We start from the raw sequence: 23531 nt of genomic DNA, 5'->3' as shown, positions 1-23531 counted from the left end.
TAGTTAAATTGATTTAAAATTCATTCGTTTCGTTGATAAACTAAACTGAGTTAAATTAGGTTAAGGGTTAGGTTAAAGACGAGTAATAAGTTGTTATCCTGAGAGGAGTGAATGATTAATTGGGTTATGGAGTTTTAGTTGGTGTTGTAATCGAAGTTGTTAATAATTGTTGGGTATCAGTGTTGTTTTAAGTCGTTGCTCGTTGATAGTAATTGTGTTGTTTGAATTGTTGTTTCGTCGAATAATGATGTTGAGCTACGTGGTTATAACGATGTTGAATTATTTATTTTAATGATGTTGGAGTTGTGCCGAAATTATGATGTTGTAATTGTTATTGTTGTAGTTGCTTATGGACGTTGTTTATTGATGTTGTTATAATGATGATGGAGTTGTCTATCTAAGTTGTTAAATGATGTTGCCTATTGACGTTGCTTATTATAACATGACATGCATTCATTCATATGTCTAATGACGTTGCTTATTGAAGTTGTATAAATGATGTTGAAAATGACGTTGCCTAATGAAGTTGAAAATGACGTTGCTTATAATGATGTTGATCCTCTATGATGTAAAACTAGAAATGACGTTGCTATCGGTACCACATGCATGTAGCGAGTCTAGGCGCATTGCATGCATTTTAATTATATTTCTTTATTTAAATGTTGTTGTTATTTCTCTTTATTTAATTAATGATTGATGATTGTGGTTGACTGATGAATGTGCGTGGTCATCCGCTTAGGTGGTCTTGTTGTTGTTTACGATGTTGTTAGTTATTGCGTTGTTTTAATTCAGTTACTTTCTTGATGTATTTTGACTCACCTTTACATTTCCCCTTCTGGCTTGGCCCTACGGTGTGCAACCGTAGATTTTCAGGTAGGAGACGAATCATAGATGATGTGTTCGGATAGCTGTTGTTTTGCTATTTATTTGGAGTCGCTCTGTTAGGATGTTGTTGGGAGAAATTTTTATTTAATTATGTTGTTAAATTTTTATAACAATTGAGCTATGTCACTTGATTCAGTAATTTCAATTCGGACTTTGAAACTTATATTATTTTTGTATTTTCCGCTGCATGATTTTTAATCATTTGAGGAATTAGTATTGGAGTAAGTGTGATATCCTTATTAAGTAAATGAAATTAACTTTTTCGAAAATAAAATAAAGGGGTAAATTAAGGGTGTTACACTTATTAGGTACTATTATTAAAAAATTATAAATAAATTAGGTGTACACACGGCACCCACTTAGGTACCCAAAATTGGATTTCTCCATTGTGGATGCTCTTAAAACACCACTAATGCCATATCTTCTACTTATCTCTTTCTTCCTTTTTCATTTCTTATTTAAATATTCATTTCAAAACCCATATGACTTAATATTGAAATTTCTGGCACGCTGTGGACAAGTGCTGTGACAGATGCTACAACAGTTGTCTTATGTATATAACGCAGCAGACTAACAAAATAATAAAGTGCAAAATGATAAAGAACACAGTAGGTTTGTTAACCCAGTTCAGTGTAAACACACTTAATCTGGGGGATACCAATCCAGGAAGGAAATCCACTATCAGTAGTATTAATTCAGAGCTAAACTCCCTCGTTTACAACTCCTCACTTAATCACTACCCGTGCTAACTTCTACCTAGGAACTCCTAGATATGAGACTCCTCTCACTTCCTCTCAATCACACAACCTGTGATTTAAACTCAGTAACAAACCAATTGTGAAGTCACCCTTCAAAGACACAAACGATAACAACCCGTACTTAAAAACTTAAGGTTGAATCTTTAATCGTACCTACCCTCTTTGCTTAAAAGCTTCGGAGTAAGTACACAACTTACAACTTAAACACAGTCCTAAGCTTGCATCAATGTGATACAAAAAAGACTCACAATTAAAAACACTTTAAACCCTAAAACTCACGCTTTGTAGAACACGGTTTAGAATACATGAAGAATACATCGTTTAGGCCTATGTATTTATAGTCTTCAATAATCTTGGTCTTCAAGTTAAATCTTCAGAATTATTTGATCAAATCTTCAATGACATCTCGCAAGATTTGCTGGAAAAATAAATCTTCAACAAACTCTTCAATCCCAAAAATATATTTTTGAGAAAAGATATACTCCAAAAAAATATTTCTTCAACTAAAAGATTTGAAAAAAAAAATATTGAAATATATTTTTGTAACAAATAAAACAAACCGCCTTTTTAATATCTTTCAGTAGAAAGCGCGTTTTTAGCTTGCTGGATAAGCACAGTCATATTTGTAAATCAAATCTTCAAAAGATATGAAAACAGAGTTATAGCGTGTTCTGTTTCCTGGAGACACATGCTGTATAGGCATTCTACGGCATCTGGGTATAGCAGTTGGCTTATGATTTTTTTGCAAAATTGAAGCCAATATTCAAAACCCAACAAATATATTTTACGGTCACAATCATAAGATTGAAATTTTTTTTATGCTTTCACCATCAGTTTAATTTTATTTTGATGTCAGTTTTTGCATTAATTAAGTGGTTCCACTTCAGCTCTCCCCCGATACTCATAGAGAGATTAAGTTCACGGTAGTAATAGCATAAACTATATACATTAGGGTGCTTATAGGTTCAAAGACACTATAATTACCGTTAACTAGAAGAAGAAATAAAAAAAAATGACAACTAGTCTAGTATTGGAGGAAGTTTTGGATGCCCATAAACATAGTGATGTGGAGTGGGTGGATATGGATTCCATAGAATCTTTATGATACTACTAAAAAGACATTAAATTATTCAGAAAGCCATGGTGCATACCGCATATGATATGGCTTAAATGCGGATGCTTATTCAAACTCGAGTTATAAAATATCAACATGCAACTGAATATTCATTATACTGTGTCTGTGCTCTCCATAAAGAAATAGTATTGATCAGACTAAATATATTTAACTATTTATATAAAATAGTGTGAATGATCTGCTTGGCCTTGGTATTTTTGGTGTGATAAAGAACGTCGCATATACTAGAAAAAATTTGCCTCATTTTTTGTTTGACCGGTTGGTGTCATCTGTTTTTTTTTTTTTAATTGAACGGGAAGAAACTAGTGAGTTTGTCGAAATCACATACATGGCGACTTTAAATAACATAGTGTGTAAACATGCATGAAAAATGTAGGCTTTATTAACAAAAAATATTCGTTAAAAGTTGACATTTCTTAACGAATATTTTTTATACGTATCGGTTAAAGTGATCGGATAATTTTATTTCCAATTTTAAACATTTAGATTTTGAGTACACATGGATCAGATGATGTGGATAAGAAAGAGTCATGTGTGTGAGTACACGTGAACAAACTAGAAACCATAGAGAAAATAACATGTGAACCAAGATTGAAGCAAGAATCTAGTGATTTCTAAAAAAGCTCAAACACCATGTGTAAGTCATGTAGTCAACTAACTATTTTTGATTATTTATGTGCACAATTATGTATATATACCAAATTGAAATATAATTAAGGAGAAAATGACATTTTGTTTTGGTCGAAACGAGTGAAAATGACATTCTTTCCATTTGGTCTCTTAATTTTTTAAGACAATCAAGTCTTGTCTTTTACAAGTTAAACGAATATGATTCTACCATACATTTCCCTACTATCTCTCAAATATGGTTTCACAAATATAGTCCCTCAAAGTATAGTCATACCATTTAAATTCCAGATTTTTATTTTTATTTTGAAATTTTCAGGGTTACAAATGGATTAGAGATATGAAATTATTCTAAACATTTATAAGTCAAAAATATTTTTAAAAACATTGATAAATTAGGAGTTGAATTTGAATCTTAGGAGCATATATTTATTTTTCATTTTCTTCTCAAATATATTTTAATTGTGTGTATTATTGCTTGCAAACATAGAGAAAAGTCAAATGCTATCATAGTAGATCCATCTTCACTTTCCCATGTTTATTGGCCTGATAAAGACTTAATTAGACACAAACTCAAGAAAAAGCTATTTAGACACACACTCAAAAAATTAAAAAGTTAAAATAAAATTTAAATTGTCACATCATTTAACCTTTTTTCATTTAATTTTAAAAAACCACAAATATGTACGGAATAAAGATATTTGAACCGCCTAAGTAAAGAACTGTTACAAATAATGAAGAAATAAAAAGGTTTAAATAGGAAGCAACATAAAATAAACCAAATCTAATACCCGAATATTCTGTTTGATAACCCGCTACTAATTCTCTTCTGCTTCGAAGAAATTCTGGTAAATCAAAAGGTAATCTTTCACATTCTGCTAGTGATGAAATTAGAAAAACGATGAAACCCATAGGTTGACGCCACAAATTCCAGCCCCAAAAACCATATTTTGATTGCGCATCAACTATATCAACTGTACTTAAACTGTTAGATAATCCTAGTCGGTGATGACATTACTGTTCCTATCTCTATTACAGAACCGTACATGAGATTTTCACCTAAATAAATTTTTATTGGGTTTGTTCCCAAGTAAGAATCCTCATATCGCCCTGTGTTTTGTACTTCTGTTACATTCTGTGTCTGCTAGACATATCTAAAGTCTAAACCATGGCTATGAGACTGAAAATGGCAAGGAGGTGGATGCATCAAGTTAATGTCCTTCGCTAAAGATTAATATTGTGAGTTAACACCTGGAATCTTACAACTCAGGCAATTCTATAAGGGTCTCTTTGGCAAGCCAAAAAAGCTAGCTTTTAGCTTTATCTTATGGCTTATAAGCTAAAAGACTTGTTTGGTAACCGTCTTTTCAGAAAAAACTTTAGCTTATTTTACTGACTTATAGCTTCTGAGCTTATAGCTTCTAGCTTTGTATTTTTTCTTCCTCTTTTACCCTTATTATTTTAACTAAAATCCATATTTACATTTTATAATTTATTATCATTAGAATTTAAAATAAAATAAATAAATGCATGTTTTAACGTTGTTTCTTTTAAAATCGCATGTATATTGTATGTTTTAACGTTGCCTTATTATCTATTTTCAAATATGAAGGCTAAAGCATATTATTTTTTTATCAATTCATAGGTACGTACCTTGCTATATTTTTTTTTTTGAAACAACGTATCTTACTATAATTTTTTTGAACAAGCCAAAATGAGATATATTAACTAAATCAGCCTCCCTAGCACAAGACGTACCTAAAGGTGTGAAAACACAAGAAGGGGGGGTTGAATTGTGTTTTAGCTAAGTTAAAACTTTTTCAAAGTTCTTAACTCAACTAAGTTCGCAGCGGATAAAAGCACAAACAATAACAAGATCAGAGGGAGAGAAAAGCACACAACAAATTTATATTGGTTCCTCTCATAAAACGAGAGTAGTCCAGTCCCCTTGCACTTCCAAGGGATTTCACTATAATCACACAAGATTACAATTGCTCAAGCACACAGCAAGAGACTTCACCACAATCTAACGAAGTAAATAAAGTTCGTTGATTGTAATACAAATGCTCTTAAGAGAACCTTTAAGATCAAATACAGTGAGTATATAAAACTACAGAGTATTTGGACTAAGAGTGAAAATCACGAGTTCAGAGGTTCAGAGCTTGTATTCGCAAATGAGAAATTGTTCGAGCGTGTGTAGTAATTGTTATATTTTGCAATCTGATTCTTCTAGTATATATATAACTGAGAAAGAGTCGTTGCAAAGATGACCGTTGTTGAAGATAACCTTTTGTCTTCATGCACCTGTCTTGATGCAGTTTGGTCGTTTCTAAAACTGAGTAAGAGTTTCAGCAACTTTGACCATGTGCAGAGAAAACTTTCCTTATTCAGCTAAGAAGTCAGACAAGTCACGTTCTCCTTTATGGACAGACAAAATGTAAGTAGCTGTTCTGATCAAAGTTGAGAGGTCCTTTTCTTCATTGGTAAGAGAGTTGACCTTCAAATACGAATCTTCACACAAACCAAGATATACATCAGAGTTTGATTAACTTCAGACTTTAACAAGTTCTGATGTCTTCATCCTCTGACGCATATAACTTCTGAAGATTCTTATCTTCTGAGTTCTTGCGAAACTCTGAGAACTTAACTTCTGAGCCTTCTTCAGAGCTTGTCTGTATCTAAGTTCTGCACACTTAAAATAAATTTTTAGTATCTCCAATTGTACATTAATACTTTGTTATCATCAAAACCTTAATAGATTTAGGGGCAAATATTTTTAAATCAATTTTGTTCCAACAGTACCGAGGTAGACTACAAAAGTTTACAAGAGAATCAAACAATCAAAAACATATACAAAAGTCATACAAGGCACAAACAAAGTAGAGGACTAGACCACCAGCTTTGGTAGTTTAAAGCAAACGTAATACTCGTCGACTTCAACCACCTAAATGAAAACAGCTATGATATTTTGTTGGACAAGATCGTACCTTACTATAATTAACCATTATACTATATTGTGAATAGATTTTGTTGTTATTTTTTGATAAAGTATATCAGCTCCAAAAAAAAATTAAAATTCAGCATATAAAAATTTGTTTAATAATAATATTTGAAAGATATATTTATTGAATTAATAAACTTAAAATATTGTAAAAAAAATAAAATAAACTTAAAATATTAAATTCTTAAGTATCTTAAATAATATTAATTTGATAAAAAGAAAATTATTGAAATAAAGATGTTCTTTTATGTCATTTTACATTTGTCAGTCAGTTGAACCGCTAATTTTACCAAATATTTCAATCAGCATATCAGCTAGAAACTATCAGCCATCAGCCATAAGTTATTTTTTACCAAATTGATACATTGCTAATCTCGAGTTGATTCATATGTAAATTCAGATTTTAGTAAACTCGGAAATGAATCCAATTTACTTGGATGGACACGTAAACTTTTTTTTAAAAAAAAAAAAACAAAAGAGGTGGAGTCAAAACGCACTCCACCCGAAAATATATTAAGCAAACAAACTGAAAAAACAAATTACATGTAAGGGACCAAACCAAAACTCCATTAACAAGAGCATAATCTAAAACAAGGTATACCTAACTTGTTTTTATCAAAACAGTCCCTAATAAACAAAGGAGCTTCTTGCAAATATGCTATCGAAATTAAAGTAAGACCAGGGTTAGTCATAAGATCAGCCACTTGATTCTCTTCTCTAAAGATGTGAGTGACAATGAAATTCATGGATTTTGCCAAGTGGAGAACATTTTTCCATCTGTTACTTAGAGACCAAAAAACTGGTTTATCAGGATTTTGAAAAGCTGAAACAACCAAAGTGGAGTCAGTTTCAATCCAGATATTGTGCCAATTCTTTTGAGAAGCAATTTCAAAAGCCCTCATTGCTCCACAAAGTTCAACAAAGTAGGAAGTGGTAATACCTACAGGTTCAGCAAAACCAAATACAAATTTTGCAGAATAATTCCTAAAAATACCCCCACAAGAGGCATTATTTGGGTTTCCATTTGATGGACACGCGAACTTGAATAAACTCATTTAAAAAAGTTTTCACATTTGATTTTTCTCTTCTTTATTAATCTGCTTTTGTTCATATCATTTTTTTTTAATGATTGAGTTGAATTTTTGAATCAACAATGCATTTATTTAAGGTCGGTCCAACTATTTAGTGGCTCGAATAATGACCCTTAATAAAAATACCAAAAAGTAGAAAAGAATAATTTTCATTTAAATTGTAAATAAAAAATAGGCATCCTTATAATTAACATAAAAAATATTCATGTGTGGTGAGAGAATGTGACTGTGACTCTGACAGTGAGAGGATCCATTCACGGCTGAATATGCATGTTCTCAATTTTGTGTTGAGAGGAGGGCAAAATTTGTTGAACAAAGATAGATTAAAAGATAACATATATGGCTGCACTACATATGCATGTTATATTTTTTTTAGGGTCTCAATATATAGCTGCATATGCATATACAACCCCCAAATATTCTGTGAAAAAAAAAAACACAAATAATGGAGTCTGGTTGCATGTGTGAAAGGTCAGGACTGCATTTACTGTATTCTATAAGTTTTTTTTTTTTTTTTTTTGAGAAAATTATATAAGATTATATGTCATGTATATATTTTTTTGACATTATTTTAATGAGGTAAATCTCAAATCTCTACGGTCATCCCACTTATCCACCTTAAAAGTGTGTTTGATCTGCTAAAAAACGGGAGACTGGATTGAACAACTTTTGTTGTACTCTGTTTGATTTGAAATTGGTTATCAAACTGGACAAATTAGGTAGCAAGGAACAAGACAAAAACAAGATTTTTTGTCCCTCACTAAACCACATGACAACTTTTTGTCCACAGTACAAATATAAAAAATACAAAAATACCCTTTTTTATTTTCGAATATAAAAATATTTATCGTCATATATCTATCCGGTACAGTTTTGTCCTGTCCTGTATTATCTTGTTTTGTCTTGTGCTGTTTTGTCCAATTCTTGCTGTTTTACGAATCAAACGCATCAAATGGTGAATTTTCTAGCCACTATACTACTTGACAAAAAAAAATCACATAAACAAAACGAGTTCACTTACTCTCGTATTTGACAATCTTATCTTTCTCCTTGACCTCAAGGTTTTTTATCTTCAATCAACTCTTCATTTCTCTATGCAACCAAATGCACATTTTCAAAGACAGAAGGCGGTTATAAGAAAGCTTAAATGCAATTTTAGTCCCTCAAGTTTTATAATTGTGTAATTTTAGGCCCTCAAATTTCTTTTGAGCAATTTAGTCACTCAAGTTTCATAATTGTGCAATTTTAAAGCCTCATACTTTACGTGGTTGGATTTGTTGAAAGGTCTATGATATTAACATGCACTGTCTATACCTAATAATCATATCTTCTCTTCCCAACTCCCCCAAATTCTTTCTCTGACCAACCTATCCGCTCAACCGAGATTCTCTTTCTCATTGCCTTCTTCTTCCTTTGATGCATCGAACCACACCAAACAACACAAACATGCACTGATTTTTTCCTAAAAAAATGCATCAAAGTTGAAAATCCAAATGTTAATTTGGTCGGATTCAATTGTATTTTACCTGCAAAATTCTCATAGTCGTCATCATCATGGTTCACCTTTCTCACTAGCATACCTCACAATTTCCACTCTTTCACTGTGTTGCTGCGTTTGGGTTTCTATGGTTGATCTGTTTTTGAGTTGTTGTGTCTATGTTGTTGTGTTGAAGAACTCTTCTCACGGTTCCATTGTTTCCATTGGGTTTATATTTGGTTCATCACTTCTCTTAATTTTAAAGCTAATTTGTTATCTTTTTTCAAAATTTCAGGTGACCCATTTTAATTTCATGGTAGAGAAGAAAGTGAGGGAGATGAAAAGAAGGCAGAGAGAAAGAGAAACTGGGTTGAGAGTGTGATTGGTTCGTAGAGAAAGAACGAGGGAGATGAGAATGCAAGAGACGATTAGGTGTATAAGGTGTATGTTAATAGACTTCACATCAATCTAACCACATGTGAACAAGGGACTTTAAAATTGCACAATTATGAAACTTGAGGGACTAAAATTGCTCAAAAGAAATTTGGGGGACTAAAATTGCACAATTATGAAACTTGGGAGACTAAAATTGCATTTAAGCCTATAAGAAATTATGCTTCGAGTGTGGAGGTCCTTATATAGTAGAGCTCATGAGAAGAATTAGGGAGAAAATCCCATTGAGGCCGAGTGATTCTCGTCGTAATTGGTAGGTTGCCCTCTGAACGGAGATCATCCTTCGAAGGATGATACATGTGTGATGATGAATTTTGGGTGTGGAGTTCCTTCAGGATGAGCCTTAGTCTTGACGCAGGACAAAGTTTCTTTTTGTAATCACACAATAATCCATAATTCAACTGATGCTACGATTAGGCCATAAATCATACACCGGTTCATGACAATCCATAATTCAACTGATGCTACGATTAGGCCATAAATCATACACCGGTTCATGACAGAACCACATCAAAGCCAATTAGCCAATACACTTACCACCTAAAACTATATATTGGCTTATGTAGCAGCCAACCTCAATACATCAATTACAATTGCAACCCTCCCATCACAAACATACTATTCTATCAAACCAACACATTTCATAAACTCTCTCTAAGTGACTTTGGTAGAGAGCATGCTCTTATTTTATCAAATCTGATCACACAATTTGCAGTAAAACATTACAGAAAGACTTGGTAAAAAAACAGTACAACAGATGTAAAAAGTTAACATTTTGCACATAACTTCAACAACCTTTCATTCTATTAAGCCTCGGTTTTACTACTATCCAATACAACTTGTTCCAGCTTGAATAACCACTATCCTAATTCTAAAGCACTAACCCAAAGCAATAAAGGGGATTCGTACACCAGAGATATTCAAAATCAAATGCTTTTACTGTCAACCATAACCAGAGATATTTCAAAATCAAATGCTTTTACTGTCAACCATAACCAGAGATATTTCAAAATCAAATGCTTTTACTTTTACTTATACTTTTACATCCTCTACCAACAATTTAATCTCATTGTCTTTCTGGCTTCTGCTTGAAAACGTTTTATTCCTTGATTTCCAAATCACTCACGCACAAAGATTGCAATGAACCTCTATTCACTAACCAAAGTGTTCTTTAGCTTTGCTGCTCATCACAGTATATACATCAAACCATTTAAAAGATCTCATTCTACTCAATAGAGTAAAACAAACACTCAAGAAATAAATAAATAAATAAATAAATAAATAAGTGATTGACTAATTCTAGTTTATCGCATTTTCCCACAACTTTCCACCTCCAAATCAGTTACTCCAGTTTTGATCAAGTTTTCTTGAATCAATCTCCATATACACAAAGATAATTTGAAGTCAAATGATATTACTCAAAATATTATTGTCTAACGCAGACATTACTTGAACCAATCCACCCATTAAAACTCTATCCATCTTATGCCAAAACATGACTCCCCTTCCTTCACTCCACAACCACTTGCCATCTACTTCAAAATTATGTTATGAATAATTTAACACTACTATGCACTCCACTAACATATGTTTTCTCATTGAAAATTTGAAATAGAGCTCCCTCCTATCTCCAAAGCCACTCTCCTTTACCATCCACAATAGACAGTTAAGACATTCCCTTAGAGTCACACTAACCAGCCACAAATTTTCCCATCTCCGACCAACTTTCTTAACCTTTGTGAAAACCATGTTTGTTGGTATGGTCCCACCCTCTTATTGACACCAAGTAAATCACTAAAACCTAGACCTCCCAATGATCGCCTCATTGTTGTGAACTGCACTTTTGTGATATAATTATGTTTTCTATCTAATAGATTTGCCACATAAACAAATTGTAACCAAATCTCTATTTGGCCCAAACCCCGTACCTAACAGAAACTCAACCCACTATCACCCCGAAGGTTTCAATTTGAGAAATAACACATATAGATGCCCTGAAGAAAGATAGGAAATAGACTGAAAGTGAAAATAAGACGGATTTAATGAAGACAATACAATGTTTCAAAAAAATAAAATAAAGACAATACAACCACACCCATTGATAGATTTGATTCTTTCAAGATGACAATCTACTACTTACTGCTTCCAACCGTGTTTTCAAGTAGATTTCCTTTTTTAGGGTATTTGTTTTAACCATGATTTATATGTTCATTTAATGTGTTTGTCATGAACCTTAGTAACTCTTGGTTTCAATTTTTATGTTGGAATTTTGATGTTTTGTTTTTGTTTAGAAAAGGTCAATAACAGTCAAGTAGCAATAATTTGGATAATGGATATTGTTTTTCCTTTATTTTTTAATGATACTGAAATGTTAAATACAAATAAGTCTCTTGTGTAAAAAGAAAAGGAAATTCTCATGTGCTGTTGTTTCACACAACATTCCTTACAAAGTTCCAAACGATCTTCCCTTTTTTGGAATGACCGTGAAAATCAAGACCCAATGTTATATAGGTTTTACATGCAAAAATTGAGGGCAAACTATTATAATTGAATTTATATTGACGAGTTATCTTTGAAAATTGGAAGAAAAAAACTCATCAATATAAAGCTACCAACATTTTTTCCAAAAAAAAAAGCTACCAATTTGTATTATAAATGATCTCAAGTAATATGATGATGAGAATGACAACAACATTACCTATAATATAAGTTACAGATATGAACCATCAGATGTGATAATTTTTCTTTCTTTTTCTATCAAACCTTGTTGTAGAGAAGCTACCCCAGATTAATCCTGCTTTAAATCTACACTTCCAGGTTTGGCAGGTTCTGTCGGAGGTGGTCCAGCATTTGCCTCATCCTGATATAACATTGAGATTTGTACTTCAGGTAATATTTACATTTGTAGAAGCTTCACACATTAAAACATCAACACAATTTTTTGCAAGCACACACATTCACGAACACAAATATTATTCACCGGATGCATGATGCAAACGCCCAAACAATAACCCATGCATTTGTGGAGCAGCAAAGTTCAACAAGGACAACCGGAGGATTAATATCTGGTTGTTTAAAGAATTAATCCTTCATACGGAATCCATCTTTAAGAAAGATAAAATAAAGGACAACGAACGAATTTCTTCTCAATTGGGAATATTGGTAACACAAACACATGACAAGCAAACGAAATGTCATTATCGACAATGGATATTTGAACAACGCTAGAATTATTCCTGAGGTGACCAACCCCCTAATAATTATGTATGATATACCAAACTAACAATAAAAGTAAAGCATAGGGGAAATGTCCTCGCTTCTAATGCAAAAAAATTCTTATTCATTTCACCAACTATATACTTCATAACCCAACAAAACTTACAGCACTATCAGTTATAAAACAGCAGCAATCAAGGTAATCCTATTAAGTAGGATTGACTACATTGATCAAATAATGCGATAAGATTTTATCGTAAATCATATCTATAGCCAAACCATTGGCTTCCTATAGTTTTTCTCTACACTACCTCTAGCAATTGGATAGCCCTCCATCTTATCTACTCTCTTTACAATGGAATCTACAAATTTCCTCAACACATGTCCAACCCAACTAAGTCGAAATTCAACTGTCATTTCTACAATAGTTGCTACTCCTATTCTCTCTCTAATACTATCAGTTAAAATACAGCACAAGAATTTAAAGCTGAAAATAATGAAACAATTATCTTCACCACAAAGGCGCCACCAGGTCATGAAATCTTAAACAAAACTAAGGAATTTATTAGGATTGGGTTTTCCTCTTTTCCTAATTTTAGTCACAATGTTGAACTTCTTTGAATCTGAGTCACCAGTTAAACATGGACTAGAGACTAGTACAAAAAGGTAAAGACATCAACATTTAAAGTTCAAATTATCACATTATCGGTGACACCTTTCAGAACAAGACACCAATTTTTTTTTATAAAGTTATAACTTTTTGAAGAAAAAAATTGGAATCTGATCTCGGCAATGACAAGTAAAATCAATCCATAATGTGTTAATTAGTTCAAAATAAACAAAGGAGTGTGGAATTAATAGCAGAACGCAAAACATTATTTTGCTCAATCACTATTCCACAATACTATGTCTCCAGTAAAGACTTCTACAAAAAGATATTGAAAGGATTCTCGACAGTCACTAAAATCGTTCAAAATTTCTAGCACAGATGATCTTGTATCTTCTAATATTTAAGTTAATGCTATTGACACAAAATATCAATCAACTTATAGAACCTCGAAGTGCATAGAAACACTCATTCATACATAAGCACTTAAGTCTTCAGTTCAGGCAGGCAGGCATTAGTTCATCTAATAATTTTAACTTAATCAAAGAAACCCTCAAATCAAATCTTTTAGCTTCTCCTCAATGCTCAAATAAATAGAAGACATCTTTTAAAATCAACAATTCATCCACAATGTTCACATAGATCCACAAAAAGCAACACAGATATCAAACACTTCATAAAAAAAAATAATAATAAAAAAATAAAAAATTACGAATTGACTCACTTTAGTAATAGTTTTGTTTGAAGGCTTAATTGGACATGCTGGAGGAACTCTCTCTGGTTTTCTGTACTCCCAACCAAAAACCCCATAGATTTTTCCCTGAAAACAGAAAAAGAAAACTAAAAATAGAATCACAAATGCATAATTAAGTAAAATCAAAATAATAATTAGTGGTGTTGTGTAAGATACCATGAGAAAATCAAAGAGAAGAGGGAGGAAATTAACAATTGGGATCAGAAATAGGGGAACCAAACAAACCAAGCAAACCTAAAAAAAACAAATTCAATTTCAGTTATTCAGAAAAAAATTGATCGCGGAAACAGAATGAGAAAATCATTGATTAAAGGAATTATTACTATAATACCATTGTTGATACAAAAATCAATGAGAAGAGTTGATACGGTTGCGTAGTGCGTCGATTTACAGAACCAGGTAGAGAGAAGAAGTAGAAGAAGGTTGGGGAAAGAAGGATAATAGTGTAATTTCAGATGAAAAGTCAGGGTTAGATATGTCATTTTGAGTTTGGATACGAATAAAAAAAAAATCAATTCCGACCTACCGGATTCGAACCAGTGACCTAAGGATTATCTGTTGCTTAGCAAGCCGACTACAGTCCTCCGCTCTACCAACTGAGCTAAGGTCGGTTGTTTTTTATGTTCTCAAACATAAATATAAATATAATAGTACTTTATGTTTGTTTGATGTAGTAGGCATCAACTACATCTTCCACACCCTTTTAGTTAAATGTTAATAATAGACTGGATTATTTTCATAAAGGTCAAAAAGATGTTATAAATTTTGGTGATGTATTGAAGGAATGTATGCGTCATTTTAATTTATATTTGGAAAATTCTCATGTTAATTTATGATATGTGTTAAAAATCAGTGATTTTACGCATATATTTAAAAATATTATTTAACTTGTTTTGCAAGAAATTTTAGGTAAAACACTTGAATTTATGTAAATATTAGATTTTAAATTTTGGGTTTAAGAATAGCTACTTTAATCTTCTTTTTTTCGTTTTTTTTTTTTTTATGGATTTAATCTTTTTCTCGGTGTGAAAGAGCATAAAATCAAGCAAATTTGCTAAGCAACAAGATAGCAAGGTGAAGCGAGGAAAGTTAGAGAACGAAAGAATTTTATTTAGGCAAATTTGCTCAACAAGCACTAATTTTGCTTAAGAAATTTGGAAAAACCTAGTAGTGGTTTGCTGGGCTGGCAAAGACTTCATAGTGAAGAAACTTCAAATTCTTTGAGAGAATAGGGAATTCCGCTTATTGAAATTTTCCTTTCCATAATAGTATTTAAAGCATTTAGAACGGAAATGAAAGGAATTCTTCACTTTTCCAAGATAGAACTTGAGGGAATAAAAATAGTTGGAGGCAAGGAATGGCCAAGCCAGAGTAGAGAAATTAACTTCATCATCTTTTCATCTCTTCTAGTTATGTATTGCAAAGTTATCATGCATAACTAAGTCTTTATATTATTGGAATTAAGTTTAGTTAGCTATGATTCTCTTGTAAACTCTTAATCTGACTGATTATATATAATTTCTATTTTGTTATATTTGATGATTTATTTCCGCACTTAATATTTTGATTTTGAAAGTATTAGAGTTAGACTTTTACTTAATGATCTCAAAGAAAATCATCTGTGAATTCTAATTGCTAGACATAGAGTTATGTTTATAGTCGCACACACTATCGAATCATAATGTTATTGGGTTGATTAATTAAGTGAGATATCAGGCGTTAATAGGTATTATGGATTCCTCACGTTTGTCGTAAACAAAGATTATGGATTCCTTGCGTTTGTCGTAAACAGAGACATATGATGAACAATAGGGGGAAACATAATTCAAATTTGGCCACGCGGCCATCAGTTTGGATTGTATATGGGAGGCTGTGTTTTTTAACTGCCGACATATTCGTGATGTGGCATGCGAACACTGGTCACAGTGTAGCATGCAAACGGTGTTTATCAAGTTTTTGCCATTTTATACACATGAATCCTAAATAGCGGAGAGATCAATTGAGAATGACTGGAGGCGGACAAGAGTCACGAGCTCACGAAAAGAAGGAATCTTAAATCTTCTCTCACATTTTTCGTTGGATATGTTTGTCTTATACATTTGTTACAACAAAATATCATTGGTGAATTTCTGTAACATCAAAGGTAATTTTGAGTAGGATTTTTCTTTAGTAGGATTTGATTCTGTTGCATTTTGAGTAGCATTAATTCCGGTATTCCGGTACTGTCCTTTTATAAGCACTGCAAATAGCTTTACCATCATGTGCTTGCAGTCATAAGTCATGACCACAGTAACATTCATCATGAAAATGACCATACTAAGATAGCAACACTATTCGCACCAAGAAATATCACCAGATCACCTTGATGTCTCCATCCAATTCCATTTTTCCTTTTGACTAGATCCAATTCCATTCTTTATTGATTTTCCATTTTGCTTTTCAAGGATATGTTAATGAGTTTCATATGGTTGCGAGATGACTAAATATGAGTTTATAAAGTAGATGCAATCATAATCTTACAAACCGTAAAATTAAGTTAGACTCGACTCTCAACTTTAAGATAATATTAGAGCCCCCTTTACAATCTGTCGTTTATATCCGCACACTAAGCCCAATAGTGTTGGGCGCGCGAAGCAGTGTGTTAAGAGTCTCACATCGATTGTGAGATAGTTTTAATATATGTTTATAAGTGATAACAATCTTCGCCTTACAAGTTGGTTTATAGATTTTTTCTTCAAAAAAAAAAAAGTTGGTTTATAGAGTTGAGTTAGGTCTAACTTCTAATTTTAAGAGGACATTAATATATTTAAATACTTGATAATCACAACCAAATAATTTTTCTCTAGACACACTCGAAAAAATATACACCATCTAATTGTATTAAAATTATACATTGTATATCTCCGTGAGCTTAGCTCAATTAGTAAGGAACATCGTATTTTATGTAGGGGCCGAAGTTCGAACCCGAATATCCTACTTATCCATTTAAGGGTGAAATTTCTAGCCACTGTGGATAACAAAAAAATATACAAATTATATGACCACAAGACTTTCTCTATTATTATTCCATTTCTTTTCTTTCTTTTTTTTCTTTTCTCCCTACTCTAAACCAAAAAAAAATACATAATATAAAAAACCACCAATTTCCCTAACTTTGTTGTGTCAATGTTGCTTTCAAGCAATGACCCCCATGAAAAATATTTTAAAATTTTAACTAATAAAGATAAGAAAAATATAGATTCAATATTTTCATCACAATTTTCTTTTACAATTTTTGCAAGCAAATTTTACATTTTCAGAAATTTTTAAAATACTAAACCATTATTTTCATTGGTTCTGAAAATGTATTCTTTCTAAGTAGTCTTTCATATTTTCTCTATTACAATTGTTCACTACACGGGTACGTCTTTTATCTCATTATTAACAATTTAAAATGAACATAATTTTAAATAAAAACTGAAAATGTTTTCAAAAAATAAAAGAGATTTCAAAAATAACAACACATCAAATCACACTAGCAAATTGTTTGGGGACCTAAATCTTCCCCAATTTTATTAACAATATTTGTAGAGTTTCAATTTTTAACCCCAACACTCAGGTGTTAATCTATGATCTCTTTTAGGATCTTGACAATAGTTATAAACCATGTGGTGTCTTTGAACCCAACTCATAGCCCAATGTTGTTGTCGAGTCAAGCCGCCAGACCGATATGGTGAGGCCGAGGCTGGACGACACCAACGTGATGCATAGGCTGAGCAACCACTAGCCTTGAAGTTGGTGTACTTTGCAACAAAAGGTTGATATTTGTAATCAGCTTTGTATTTTCCATCTTCTGTTGCCCATGATGAAGCATCCCAAATTGAACCATAAACCCACATTGGTCTTAGTGGAAATGTTGCATCACTCTTCCTTGGGTACCTCCTTATGGGCACATCATCCACTAGGAATCTGTTACATTTTTTTAATAATAATGTCAGTTAAATCAAATCAAATATATTACCAAAAACCTAGTTAATAAAAATCATTTTCATGTGCATGACATGAAAATGTGGATGACATTGTATAATGTTATGGTGCAACTAATTTTATAATGAGGTACGTGGTTGGCCATAAAAAGCACATGTAGATCACTATTAATGTTACTTTTCTTTTCTAATTTTTTTACTAAATTTTAATGTTACTTTTTTTTGTTAGGACTTGGGAGTTATAAATTTAAAGTTGATAAGAGTTTGATTTTATAACCTTAAGATATAAAATTTTGATACGAGTTTAATTTATAATATAAGTTTCTTCTATTTGAAGTAATTCTATTTAAAACATATACATTAAAGAGATATATCTCTACGGTTGAGATTCGAACATTAATCCCTTGTAATGTAAAAGTCAAACCCCTTCTACTAGACTCGGTTTTTATTGGTCATTCACATTTCTCACCATTTAAGTTTTGGAGAAAATGAAATTATAATTTCTTTCCCTTTCATATCTTCCAAAATATCAATCACTCATGCCTATACACTGTAGTATTACCTCTGTCTTTAAGGACAAAGCAAATCAATGCCAAGACAAAGACCCAAGTTACATTATTGATTTTATACATATATATAATTTCTTCTATCCTATAATGTTTCAGCAGAAAAAGAAAGGTCAGCTACCCTGTAGGCTTTACTTTTTTGAACTAGCACTAAAATAAAATTTAACCAATTAAAAACACAAACATATATTTTTTGGATGAATACTTAGATATATATCTTCTTTAAACAAATTGTTGAGGTGAATAATTCTGATAGATCCATAAATAGTGTTTAATATAAAAAAAATTAATAAATATTATTTGTAAATCTATCAAAATTCTCCACCTTAATGGGTGTACTCTTACATATGCTACAAAGAATTTGGCACAAATATATATTAATATACATTGAAAGTGAATAGTGACTTACATTATTTCCTTAGGATTCCAAAGTATAGCATAGTGATGAAATTTTTTGGTAGGATCAAACCATAGATGAAATTTCATTTCCCTACCTATAATTTTCCCATCTCCACTCCCTCTTATATAAACATTGGTCTGCAAAGTATAAGGCTTTCCAAATGTTGTCCCTAGAAACTCAATGTCTACTTCATCATGAAATCCTGGATGTGCTTCACTGTTAGAAAGCTGCAATTTATCAACTTATTAGTAAAATTTATTACATACTCAACTTAAATTTTTAAAAAAATGTTTAACCATTCATTAATTAAATTTCATATATTTTTTTTATCAAGACCAACTATCTTATAATCTTACATAAAAAGCTGTAATAACTCCTGCAGTGTAGCCAGGATGAAGCTTAATTGAAGCACCAAAGTAGCCGGATCGAAATGGACGATACGACTTAAATCCACTTCCTGTTAATCAAAAATGAAAATGTATGTAAGAGTCTAGTCTCTTCTATAGTGAGTTTGACGAAATCACAGTATAACAGTGTAATTTTGAAGAAAGAAAGCTACATTTTAGAATTTCAGTAAAATTACACCGACATTGTAATTAGATTCAAACCTGAGGTTCTATCAAGCCAAATTGTTAATCCATGTTGATCCATGCTTTGGTGTTGAGGTCCCCATAGGTTTCTAAAACCTCTGTAAAAATTCATAGACCTGACTTTAGAACTTGGCCAGTAACCAGGTGAAGGTGGCCAATAGGCATTGTTTGGAGGAACCATAAAGAATAAAATAGCAAAGAGAAATATCAAAGGAAAAGCCATGAAGAAAAGGTAGGTAACTTAAATTTTAAGCAGATAAGCAAAATGATGCTTGTGTGTGTATAAATGTAAGTTGATGGACTACTCTGTGAAAGGTGCATATGGAAGAAGAGTGTGGCAGTACACTTATTGATAGTCTATAAATAAAGAAATTTAATGGGTCCCTCCATAGTCGACAACTATGATGAACCATCGATATAAACACATACATTAGACACGACACTAATCACATTGATTCATTGGATCAATAATAGTTTAAGGATATATATATGGAAGTGATTAAAATATGTATTTATATATCGTGTCAATGTGATACACTGATACAGACACACTTTTAATCTGAGGTGTCAGTGTGAGACACTGATACATGTTATACACCAAACACACTTTTAATATGAGGTGTCAGTGTTATATAAGTCTCCGGATATCTAAATATGCAAATGAGGAAAATTAAGGAGGGAACTAGTATTAAAAAAAGCTTAATAAATCAACTAAAGGTGTCTTAAATTGTTTGATTAGATTTAATTTGCATGGTCACTCACTTCAACTATGTGATTCTGTTTTTCCCAATGCAACTACTTTTCTTGTTACTATTTAATGAGAGAAAGCCTTGAAGCTTAGAGGGAGAATTTAGACAAGATAGCGGCATGCAGAAGAAGGTAGATGGGGTGTCTTAAATGTGGCCCTGTAAAAACTTTTTGAAAACGAAATTACATTGCATGGCCCTCTGATATAATACTATGTTATTTACAAAGTACACTCCAAATTTTCCTAATAGGCGCAAGAGCATATATACTGTATACAAGTCTAAGTTCAGACGGATTTCCTACTACCGTTGTGCTGCAGGTGTAGGAAATTGTTAGATTTATAGAGAAATTTTTCTCTATTTGATATTTCCACTGCACTATACAGCGGTCGTAGAATTGTAATCCCGTCTAAATTCTGAATGATGTTGTTGGATTATCTCAATAGAAAAGATATTTTGTCTTGAATTTTTTATTCTTGAGGGAAGGAGTTGCGCTAATTTAGAGATTGATTTAAAAATAAGTAAATTCTAATCAATAATTGTTACAGTTGAAATTCGAAATCAGTTTTATTTTAATTTTTTTTTTGTAAATTAAGAGCACTAAAACATCAAATTAACTAGTAGACATCAGATATAAGGATTGCCAAATCGCAATAACCATTAATAGAAAATAATTATACAGTACATATCATGCCATTATGTCTAAAGATACCAAGTCTAAAACATATGAACATAGGCTCTGTCTAGCATGGGAAAGGGATGTAGGTCTCCCACCATGGGAAAGGACCTTTTAGCCGTCAGATTTATTACTAAAATAATCAATTAACATGATGCATTACTGGGAACCTGAGGGTGCAGTGTTCTTCAGGTTAATTTTTTTTATAGTAATGCCCACTTGTTTTTGAGTAATTAAAATTTGTTCATGATCAATATCTTATATTTTCTATTATTCTCTTTTCATTCCAATGATTTTTTTTTACTCCAAATCACATTAGGGATTCAAATAACCCAAAATCAAACAAAACACAAACATGCCGTCAAAAACAAACACAAACAGAAATCAAATCAATTCAACAAAACAAAAATCAATATAAAATCCTGAAGAACAATTGTAAAATTATCAAATAACAGTGCCAACAAAAGCCAAAATACAAAGAACAATTGAAACTGATTCCAATTCAAAGAAACAAACTAAAAACCCAACGGATCTTAAACCTTTCATTCCAATGAATCTTAAAATTTGGGTTTTGCTTGTTCTTTTAAATTTTGGATATCAGATTATGATTGTTTTAGATGCAGAAAAAAATATTGAATCACATGGAAATATTAGATTCGTGATTATCTGGGTAAAATATTGTGTTTTTGGTGTTAAAAACCTGTGAAATCGCATTTTGCAAATTTAAAAAAGGAAACAAAAAAAATAATAATGTTATTTGGCACCAGGCAGGTTTGAACCTGATACCTCTAAATAAAATTGTATAACTTATCCGCTTGACTGTTTGCAACATTTTACAATATGATGCATTAAAGTAATATTTATTGCTTCTTTAAGTTCTGTATAATTTTTGCTTTGCTAAAATTAATTACTTGCATCAACATGTACTTGGGTCCCTTAATTATTTGGTCCTGGGTTCGATTTTCGGTCGGTGCATATGAAGAAGCATTTGTTGAGAGAGGTCAACCCCTTAAATGGATCTCAGTTACCTCGAGAAGATTAGTCTATATAGTTGCGCGCGGAGATACCTTTTTAGTTTACCAAAAAAAAAAAACTTAATTACTTACTTTGCAATTTAATTATGCATAAATACATTAATTTTTTCATTTGTTTCCTTTTTTAGTATGCTTAACTAGTGCCCCGGGAACACTGTTTAGCGTGACCCAATTTTAATTAACAGGGAGTATCCACAAATAATTTTTTTTTACAAAGACGAAATCACAAATACATCATAAATTTACACACACAAATGAGAGAGTTGGGGTTCAAATCCCAATCATGGCGTTCGATCTAACAATTTTGTCAATTTTTATCAGTTGAGCTAGAACTCGTGGATCACAAACAACATCTTTAATTATGCAAAATTATATATTAAGGGTTTAAAATCATGTTTGTGATGATGATGGTAATTAATTATATTGAGCATAGTAAACTTCATCCTACATTAAATTTTTATTATGTTTATTTATGATTAATTATGATGAAATATTATGATGAACTCTGTAGGTTCTATTCTTTTATGTGTCAATTTTGGTGGGTTGATTAGTTCATATATAGTAAGAAAAACAATTTTGGCTTTAAACGGAACCGTCATTAGTGGGCAGTAGGATTGACCCCCTTGAATTAGTCGGTCATTGGGTCGGATGTTGAGTTTTCAAAAAAAACAAATATGATGAAATATTAACTTACATTTTTTAATTTACCCACAAGAATTAGAAAAAAGAAACATAATTTGATAGTTTTAGGTTAATTATTAAACAATTAAAGGAACATAATTTAATTTACCTGCGTTGAATCTAATTAAGACTTTTTACCTGCATCTTGCAAAACAAAGAAAAAATTGAAGAAAAAAATATTAAATTAATTTTTTCAATTTGTGTTTAAATTAAAATTTAAGGTTGTTATGGGCAGTTTTCATAAATATGGCATATGTGGTAATTGTGTAAATAACATAAGTTAATATTATATTATTAAAACCTGTTTCACTTGCAAAGACAGGTTAAAAAGGCTTTTCCCATGGTGGGAGACCTACCTCCCTTTCCCATGGTAGCCAGCGCCTAAAAAAATTAATGGCTTTAAGGTACAGTTAAATATGCTTCACTAGACAGTAACATACACAATATGAAAGTACAATATATTGGGTTAATCCAATCTAGCATTTTTAAGCTTCTTTCTTATCAAAATTTTGATTGTTTCATATATTTTTTCTTCTTTTTACCTTTAAAAAAACCAAATTTTAATGGCACCTCACCAAAAAAAATTTAAAATTAAGGATAAATACTAACTAGTACTTTGATTGGATGCTTGCTTTGTCAGCTGGGTGAAGTGTTTCCTTTTATATGGTTGTGATTCTCATTTTGTAGTGCTTGGTGTTTTGTGCTAGTCATAGACATAATTATAGAATTATTTGGTGTATTATGTTCATGGCGTTTTAATATAAAAAATGAACAAATAATTCAGCAAATAAAAAAAAGCTAGAGATTAAAGAGTGGGCCAGATTCTGATATAGTCAATTCTGAAAAATCTTGAGTGAATAATGATGTAT

General features: G+C 31.7%; 2 protein-coding genes and 1 non-coding gene across 3 annotated transcripts; all 3 read right to left on the bottom strand.

Annotated features, from left to right (window-relative positions):
• Positions 1-10213: 10213 nt before the first annotated feature.
• Positions 10214-14473, bottom strand: LOC123902657. The gene is made up of 4 exons (XM_045952439.1): positions 14336-14473; positions 14161-14238; positions 13975-14070; positions 10214-12287 (listed from the first exon to the last, which is right to left on the bottom strand). Exons 1-4 carry the CDS (start codon positions 14336-14338, stop codon positions 12216-12218), a joined length of 249 nt encoding a protein of 82 aa, XP_045808395.1. The 5' UTR covers positions 14339-14473; the 3' UTR covers positions 10214-12215.
• A 47-nt stretch (positions 14474-14520) lies between these two features.
• Positions 14521-14615, bottom strand: TRNAY-GUA. Its single transcript has 2 exons — positions 14579-14615; positions 14521-14556 (listed from the first exon to the last, which is right to left on the bottom strand). It is a non-coding gene; the product is annotated as a tRNA-Tyr (tRNA).
• Positions 14616-17513: 2898 nt separating this feature from the next.
• LOC123923242 (probable xyloglucan endotransglucosylase/hydrolase protein 32) lies at positions 17514-19877 on the bottom strand. Its single transcript, XM_045975931.1, has 4 exons — positions 19544-19877; positions 19292-19392; positions 18945-19162; positions 17514-17952 (listed from the first exon to the last, which is right to left on the bottom strand). The coding sequence occupies exons 1-4, from the start codon at positions 19746-19748 to the stop codon at positions 17586-17588; spliced, it is 891 nt and encodes a 296-aa protein (XP_045831887.1). The 5' UTR covers positions 19749-19877; the 3' UTR covers positions 17514-17585.
• Between the last annotated feature and the right edge of the window lie 3654 nt (positions 19878-23531).

The sequence above is a fragment of the Trifolium pratense genome, linkage group LG1, assembly GCF_020283565.1.
Source record: "Trifolium pratense cultivar HEN17-A07 linkage group LG1, ARS_RC_1.1, whole genome shotgun sequence".
In the NCBI taxonomy this organism is placed as follows: domain Eukaryota; kingdom Viridiplantae; phylum Streptophyta; class Magnoliopsida; order Fabales; family Fabaceae; genus Trifolium; species Trifolium pratense.
The sequence above is the reverse complement of the archived record's forward strand: the minus strand, read 5'-3'. Positions and strand labels throughout refer to the sequence as shown.

Excerpts from the sequence above, each read along its gene's own strand:
- LOC123923242 (XM_045975931.1), bottom strand. The coding sequence starts at position 19,748 with ATGGCTTTTCCTTTGATATTTCTCTTTGCTATTTTATTCTTTATGGTT. Across the intron at positions 19,163-19,291 it reads GAGTTATTACAGCTTTTTAT|CTTTCTAACAGTGAAGCACA; the intron begins GTAAGATTATAA and ends GATAAATTGCAG. Across the intron at positions 17,953-18,944 it reads TGGAATCCTAAGGAAATAAT|ATTCCTAGTGGATGATGTGC; the intron begins GTAAGTCACTAT and ends AAAATGTAACAG.
- LOC123902657 (XM_045952439.1), bottom strand. Across the intron at positions 14,071-14,160 it reads TTCTCTTTGATTTTCTCATG|GGAAAAATCTATGGGGTTTT; the intron begins GTATCTTACACA and ends TTCTGTTTTCAG. Across the intron at positions 12,288-13,974 it reads CAAACAAAACTATTACTAAA|GATGAGGCAAATGCTGGACC; the intron begins GTGAGTCAATTC and ends ATGTTATATCAG.